Source organism: Carex rostrata, chromosome 4 (genome assembly GCF_964058835.1).
Source record: "Carex rostrata chromosome 4, lpCarRost1.2, whole genome shotgun sequence".
Lineage (NCBI taxonomy): Eukaryota > Viridiplantae > Streptophyta > Magnoliopsida > Poales > Cyperaceae > Carex > Carex rostrata.
Window position 1 is genome coordinate 5,378,523 of NC_135921.1, and position 8,723 is coordinate 5,387,245.

Sequence of the window (8,723 nt, forward strand, 5' to 3'; positions counted from 1 at the left end):
GCAATAATCCTAATTTTTACCCATCCAAAACAAAACCTTGTTAGTTAGGTCACATTGAACGATTCATTATTGGGATGCCACATTTCATTTTGCTCTTTTCGAAGAAGCAAGCAATGCAAAATAGCTAATAAAGAACTGTTAATGAAAGATGAAGTCATATTGGAGGCACCATTGTGTTTGACTGACACTACTACAGAATTTCAAATCTGCACCGGTTTTTTTTTACATTTAAAACCGGTTTTCAAACCGGTGCTGATCGGGCCGGTGCTGATTCCACCTATTGATTAGCACCGGTTAAAAACCGGTGCTAAATGTAATGCAACAACACCGGTCTTTATGTAAAAACCGGTGCTAAATGTAATGAAACAACACCGGTTTTTACATAAAAACCGGTGCTAAATGTAATGAAACAACACCGGTTTTTACGTAAAAACCGGTGCTAAATGTTATAAGCTAAACCTGTTTCTTCATAAAAACCAGTGCTAATATTTTCTTATTGTTTGGAATTCGGTTTTACATTAGGCTAGCCTCCGAATTTGCTAGTCATAAATTAAATATTCACATGTACAAAATATAGAATAGACAAAACATTTTACAAATGAAACAACACATAATTTAAAAGTATCATCTTAATTAAATTTGATAGTTTCAACAAAAACAAGCTAAGATAATATCATCTCTCACACTATCTTAACTAAAACAAACTAAGATAACTTCATAGTCAATTACAAACATTTTTCCACAAAGAAATTAGTCCATATTGCCTGAAATTGTTTAATATCTTCCATCGAATACGCCGACGAACTTAAGCACTGCATGAAATTATATTAAATTGTTAATTTAGATGTTGAATTTAAAGAGAACTGCATCAAATTAAATATACATGTATTGGAAAACCATCGAAAAGTGTAGTAACTAGGGACAACATTAACTTCATCACATAGAAATCTATATACCTGTATTGCATCCTCTCCTTATTAGACTTGATCCTCTCTGCCGGCCCTGACCTTTTCGTAACTCACTAGAGTTTGATCCATCACTTCAGATTTCATCAATGGATTAATTCTCGTTTGAATTTATTTTCTACATATTAAGAAAGATGTAACTTTACCTAACCTTGTTAAATAAGTAATAGAGAACAAATGCACAACTACCACATTTTTAGGGGTCCTTGCTGTAATCAATTGATGCATTGTTTCTCAATGTATTCTTAAGTCAAAATTAGATCCAACTATGGTATTAAAATAGTGCTTATCCGAATGAAATCTTATGTGTTAACATAATTTAACGAACTAGTTTCTTTTATTTTCCACACTGAGTCTCTTTGGGACATTTCATCAAGCAACTTGCGTGCACAGTCAGAGATTCTCAAATGGCACATTCACGTTCACAAATGCGGTACCAAAAAAAGTGTTAAGTGTCACCGCGATCTACCAAAGGCTAAAATTTATGGCCTAAATGCAAAGCACCTAAAGAAACTGATACAAAAGGGAGGAGTACTTACCATGTATCTTCTTGAATTTCTGACAAGAAAGGGGTCGAGAACTTGTTTAGGCACCACGTGTTAAGTGTAGTCACAGAATGGTTGTGGTCCAAGCAACAATGTCTCTCTTGGGCGCTGGCTCGGATCGGGTCCCTCTACGGCCAGTGCAGCGGCTCCATCTTGGTGCGGGAAAGGAGTAGCAAGGGTTTAGCGGAGCAATTCAGAAAATTGCCTTGAGGGGCTCGGATCGGCCGGTGCAGCGAAGGAGTAGCAAGGGTTTAGCGGAGCAATTCAGAAAATTTTGAATGAGGGTGCGGGAAAACCCTTAGACGGACTTGGAGGAATTTCACAAATTTTTTGTTTTGGACGGACTTGGAAAACCCTTAGCGGAGGAATTCATATCACCTAAGGTGATAGATTATTTCTGTTTTTATCCGGTCCGTCTAAATAGAACCTGTACAATTAAAGAACCTGTGCGTTTTATGAAAAGACTGAATTGGCCCGAAATGCAATCGGACGGTCCAAATATAAAGCACAAATATTATGTTACCTCAGAAGAAATGGATTAAAGTCAGATAGCGCTGGTTCAAACTTTTTTGAGATAGTTGTTCAAATTTGAAATTTTTTTGATAGCGGTTATTTAAAGAAAAGCGGTGTTGATACTTGAATTTTTTTGGAAATTGCAAGATTCGATCCATTTATTATTCATGAAAAATATGTTGTAATTATCAGAAATAATTCTGAAATTATCATAATAGTTAATATTAAAATTATGATTTTATTATTGTATAATTTAAAATATATGAAATGAGTACGTGTTCAAATTAAAAACAAATTGTAGTCACATACAAATAACTTAACAAATATAAAATAAATTGTAACATAAATTGTAAAATAAATTATAGTCACATACAACACCGGTTATTTGACAAAACCGGTGCTAAATGTTTAACATACAACACCGGTTAATAATAATAAACCGGTGCTAAATATTTAGCACCGGTTTTTAGAAACTAACCGGTGTTGTATGTCAGACATTTAGCACCGGTTGTACATTTAACCGGTGCTAAGATAATACAACACCGGTTTTGTCAAATCCGGTGTTGTTTGACCGGTGCAGATTTGAAATTCTGTAGTAGTGTGACTTTGTTCTTGAGGTAGAACTGTAAATTTCATGTACATGCAAAGAAAAAAATACACAAGTCACTATATAAAGATTTAGAGCACATAGCTGATCGAATGTTGTATAGATCGATCAACATAAAAAAGTATCATTTCTCCCAGAATCCAAGCATATTGTTTGGATAACTTGTGGTGTGTGATGAATTTAATGGATCCATCAGAAAAACATTGGCTTCATTGTTTGGAGCCGAATTTTTTGAGGGTTCCATCTATGACATCTAAAGCTTAAGTTACTCATTCTAATATCCTATATTAATTATTTTATATTAATTTCTGTTAATAAAAAGTTCTGATTGGATTGAACCCCAAAGCTATAATTAACATGTCCCTTTACATCAACTTCGCTTTGAATTTTCGGCATGCAGCCATGCACCTCTTCCAATTTTTTTTTTTTTCACAAGTCTCTCTCATGCCCTCGTTTCAATTTTTTCATCACGTACCTCCACTTGTTTTTGCATTAGGTCTTTTCATATGGTTGGTGTTGTTAATTGATACAGGTGGGGCTAAATATCAATGATTCTGGTATGGTATTAATTTTTGAGAGAATATATAATCTAAATTTTTTTGAGAGAACTGGTATAGTATTAATAATGGGCTGAAATCATGTATGTAGTGATAATGGGTTGAGATGTAACAGTGTTTACGGAATTTGACTTGGCACCTTTTACACTAAGCGTACCAGCACTATTGAGAGGCCGCACCTGCCATAGTTAGGTGTATGCTTGTTTAGTTTATTGCAAAAACACAGTGTATTGGACACACGTATTAGCATATATGACTAAGGACATGGTACAACACGGCACATTTTGTTAGATGTGCCGTGTTCTTAGATGTGTTGTGTCTTTATTTTTTTGAAATCAACACATTTAAACGCAACACATCTAGACACAGTCACAACATGACACGTCTAACTGATAATTTTTATAGAGACAGAGAGATGAGAGTTTTTCTGATTTTTTTATATTTCTCTAAAGCATATACAGTGGGTATATATATCTCCCTTTCTATTTTACCGTTGACATTCTAACGGTTCATTTCTAACTATTCTAAAATTACAATTTTACCCTTCTCTTTATTTTACAATTTAACCCTTCTAGTTTATTTTATTCTTCAACAGTCCCCCTCAAGCTAGGATTATAAATGTCGATTAATCCTAGCTTGCGTGTTATCTCTTCAAATGCTTTTGGAATGAGACCCTTAGTGAAGACATCGGCTAATTGGTCTTGGCTCTTCACGTAAGGGGTTTCGATTTCCTTCGTTTAGACTTTTTCTCTTATGAAATGACAATCAACTTCAATATGCTTTGTTATTTCGTGAAACACCGCATTCGAAGCAATATGCCGTGCCGCATTGTTATCACAAAACATCTTCATTGGTTTATCAATTTTGAAGTTCAATTCTTCAAGCAATTGTTTTATCCATGTGAGTTCACTTGCGGTGGATGCCATGGCACGATATTCCGCTTCCGCACTCGATCGTGCCACGACATTTTGCTTCTTGCTTTTCCATGTGACTAAGTTTCTGCCTACAAACGTGCAATAGCCAGTTGTTGATTTTCTATCAAAGCTCCCAGCCCAATCTGCATCGGAATAGCCACACACGTCATTAGACTTATTGTTTTTCATCAATACACCCTTCCCGGGTGATTTCTTTATGTATCTCAAAATTCTATCAATTGCATCTAAATGAGGTTTCCTTGGTGCATGCATAAATTTGCTAATTTGGCTTACCGCAAATGATATATCCGGCCTAGTTACCGTTAGGTAAATCAACTTACCTACAAGTCGTTGGAATTGGTTGATATCTTCCAACGGTTCCCCTTCTTCGGAATTCAATTTACAATTGCTATCAATTGGTATTGAGACCGGTTTGGATCCTAATTTTCCCGTTTCTTTTAGAAGGTCAATGGTATATTTTCTTTGTGAGATAAATAATCCCTTGATAGAATGAGCTATTTCAATTCCTAAAAAATATTTAAGTCTACCAAGGTCTTTTATTTCAAAATTTTCTTTTAGATGTTTTTTAACATTATCAATTTTTTCATAATTATTTCCGGTAATAATTATGTCATCAACATAAACAAGAACAATGGTTGTATCATTATTTTCATGTTTTGAAAATAGTGATGTATCGGATTGGCTTATTTTAAAACCGAGAAAAATTAAATATTGAGAGAGTTTTCCATACCATGCTCTTGGCGATTGTTTAAGTCCATAAATTGACTTATTTAACCTACAAACAAGGTTAGTATTTTTTTCTTTTACATGACCCGGTGGTAGAGTCATATAAACTTCTTCCTCAAGTATTCCTTGAAGGAATGCGTTTTTAACATCCATTTGGTATAAATTCCACCCATTATTTACCGCTATTGAAAGTAAGGTTCTAATGGTATTCATCTTTGCTACCGGAGCAAAGGTCTCTTGGTAATCAATACCATATGTTTGGGTATACCATTTGGCAACTAGCCGGGCCTTATACCGTTCTATGGATCCATCGCTTTGATATTTTATTTTATAAACTCATTTGCATCCAACGGGTTTTTTTATTTTTTGGTAATGATACAATGGTCCATGTGTCATTTTTTTCTAAGGCTTGAAGCTCTTCTCATAGCCTTATACCACACCGGTTGGTTAATTGCTTCCTCAAAATTTCTTGGCTCCTCTATTTTAGAAAGTGAACTAATAAATGCACGGTGAGATTTTGAAATATTTTTATATGAAATAAAATTTTCAATAGGATATTGAACCTTATAGGTTACGAAATCTCGTAACCTTGTTGATGGTTGTCGATGACGAGTTGACCTCCTCCTAGGTTCCTCTTCATTATTTCCACCTTCTTCAATGTTTCCTTCTTCTTCTTCTTCTTCTTCTTCTTCTTCTTCTTCTTCTTCTTCTTCCTCTTCTCCATTTTGAGGAGTGTTATCACTTTCTTCCCTTTCTTCTTCTTCATCATTTCCTACAATTCTTTGCTCAATAATTTGATTAGATGACATAGGAATGACAAAGTCATTTGTACTAATTTGATTATCAATCTTATCTTTGTTTTTAAAATATGGCTCGTTTTCAAAAAATGTTACATCTCTAGAAATATAAAGTTTTTTATTTATAGGGTCATAGCATTTATAACCCTTTTTTTGAGATGAATATCCTAAAAAAATAGTCTTTATAGAAGTATGGTCTAATTTATCTCTTTTATTTTGGTGTACATAACATGTACATCCAAAAATTCTTAGGTGATTAAAAATTATTTTTCTTTGGTAAATAATTTCTAATGGACTTTTATTTTTTAAAACGACACTTGGCAATCTATTTATCAAATAAGTTGCGGTAAGAACGGCATCCGACCAATAGATTTTTGGAACATTGGTTTGAAACATAAGTGCTCTTGTCATTTCAAGTAGATGATGGTTTTTTCTTTCGGAAATTCCGTTTTGTTGTGGAGTATAAACACAAGTTGGTTGATGTATGATTCCCTTTTATTTCAAGAAGTTTGAAAAGCTTTGATTTACAAATTCCGTTCCATTATCGGTTCTAAGAATTTTAATTTTAACATTGTATTGATTTTCAATTAAATTTGAAAATTCTTGAAAGTAAGAGAAAACTTCACTTTTATTTTTTAGTAAATATAAGTATGTTAGTCGTGAAAAATCGTCTATGAATGTAACAAAATATTTGAAATAATTGTAAGAGTTTACGGGAGCGGGTCCCCAAACATCGGAATGAACAAGTTCAAAAATATGATTACTCTTTGAATTTGAGCTTACAAAAGGAAGTCTCGTATGCTTAGCTAGTTTGCATACTTCACAATTGCTACAATCCAAATTAGAAAAATCAAAAATATATTTTAAAGTTCTATCGGAAGGATGCACAATTCTTCTATGCCACAAGTGTCCCATGTCTTGCACTTGGGTGTTGAAATTGTATTTTCGGCTATACAAAAAATATAATCCATTTTTGAAAACACCTTCACCAATCATCCTCTTCGATATTATATCCTGAAAAAATACATTTTGAGGTGAAAAAATAATTTCACAATTTAATTATTTTGAAAGTTTACCCATAGATAATAGATTGGCGGTGCAATTTTTTACATGCAAAACATTTTCAATTTCTTTTGAAAAAACAATAAGTGAGCCATAACCACAAATTTCCATTTTTTTCACCATTTGCAACATAGACAAATTCTTGACCATTCCCTTTTTCATAATTTTGTAAAAACTTTTTATTTCCGGTCATGTGGTCGGTTGCACCAGAATCTAAAATCCAATCTAAGTTATTTTTGGGTATTCACTATTTAAATTTCCTAAATTTGTACATTTTATTTGCTTTGTTTCAGATTTATTCGGGCTTATACCATTTCTTTTGTTTGGTATAATATACAAATTTTGGTTTGGGCTACTAGTTTTAATTAAGTTTTGAGATTTAAAAGAACCTGAATTAAGTTCGGGCTTATACCTCTATTTAACAGCCCACTTAATTGAGAGAGAATAGCTCCCAATTCAGATCGAGTTGGAGCATATCCAACTGGAGCAGCACATGCAGCAGCCATCAAGGCAGTAGAGGTGGGCATGTTTGTTTGAGTGGCGGACCCGTTAAGGGAAGGGGCAGACACGGTTGGAATTAATGCAGAGGAAGCGGACCCATTAATAACAGGAGCGGACCTGTTATTGAAAGGGGCGGACCCGTTTAGAAAATCCACAGAAGCGGACCCAACGCAGAAGGACTCGTTTCTTTCTTCTCCGAATCGCGCCGCCCCAGCAGACATCTTCTCCCCCTTAGGGTTTCCTCCTCTGTCACTTTTACCATTGTTGCCCCACCATTTCGGTCTCAATTCGGGATAGAGAAACCAACACTTATTCTTCTCGTGTCCTTCTTTCTTGCAATTTTCGCACCTTTCGGTGGTTCCTCCTTTTTTTTTCTGAAATTTGGTTTTTTGGCAGTGGCAAAGGCGTGAGTCTCTCTTCCCTCTTCAATTGTGACTTGTGCACTACCCATAGCTTCTCTTCTGCTTTCTTCCTGTTGGATCATATTCTTTATTTGAGAATAGGAAGGAAGAGGGATTGTATTCATGATTTGAGCTCGCACATACTCATAGCTCGGGTTTAATCCCGTAAGAAGCTCGAATATGTCATCTTCTTCCTCACGTTTTCTGATTACAGCCAAATCAGCAGTTTGCGGCCGGTACAAGCGAAGTTCGTCTTTTTTCTTTTGAAGAGCACCAAGGTACTCTACGTATTTTCTCTCGCCTTGTTTTTCTTGCTGAATTTCTTGCTTGAGTTGGTAAATGCGAGAATAATTGTTTTCTTGACCGTACATGGCTTTGACAGCTTCCCATAGCTCAAAAGCCGTGTCGGAAAGGAGAAATAGTTCTGAAATGGACGGCTCCATAGAATTTGTGAGCCACGTTATGATTTTGTCGTTTTGAGTTCTCCATTTTCTCATTGCCTTTTTTTCTGCTTCAGTCAGTGACAGCGGATTTGCGACTTCGGGCACTTTATTGTCTCCCGTGATATATTCTCGCATTTCTCGACCGCTGAGCGCTCTTGCCGCAGCCTTTGCCCATGTAAGATAGTTTATGCCGTTGAGCAAAGTATTGGTGAGCCTTGAAGCATTAGCGGAATCCTCGTTGTGTCCCTCGTGAGCCATTCTTGCTCTTTTCTATTTTTTCCTGTTATGAGTTTTTGTGTGTATTTTTCTGATCTCAAGAGCTTAGTGCTCTGATACCATGATAATTTTTATAGAGACAGAGAGATGAGAGTTTTTCTGATTTTTTTCTATTTCTCTAAAGCATATACAGTGGGTATATATATCTCCCTTTCTATTTTATCGTTGACATTCCAACGGTTCATTTCTAACTATTCTAAAATTACAATTTTACCCTTCTCTTTATTTTACAATTTAACCCTTCTAGTTTATTTTATTCTTCAACACTAACTAACTTTCTTACTTTTATACTTATTTTTTTCAATATTTTACTACTTACAAATATTATCTCAAATTATATCAAAACATAAATATAATAAAATAAAATCCTAGCTTGATGTATAAAAATACCATTG

At 34.7% G+C, this 8,723-nt stretch overlaps 2 protein-coding genes across 2 annotated transcripts in view; both read right to left on the minus strand.

The window, feature by feature from the left end:
* The window catches only part of LOC144552837 (uncharacterized), a 41,632-nt gene that overhangs the window by 12,476 nt on the left and 20,433 nt on the right, over positions 1-8,723 (minus strand). The gene's annotated exons all lie outside the window — the stretch shown is intronic.
* On the minus strand, positions 7,492-8,310 carry LOC144553190 (uncharacterized). The gene has a single exon (XM_078301289.1). It carries the CDS (start codon positions 8,308-8,310, stop codon positions 7,492-7,494), a length of 819 nt encoding a protein of 272 aa, XP_078157415.1.

Bases quoted from the DNA above. Each gene is read 5' to 3' on its own strand.
- LOC144553190 (XM_078301289.1), bottom strand. From the start codon at position 8,310: ATGGCTCACGAGGGACACAACGAGGATTCCGCTAATGCTTCAAGGCTC.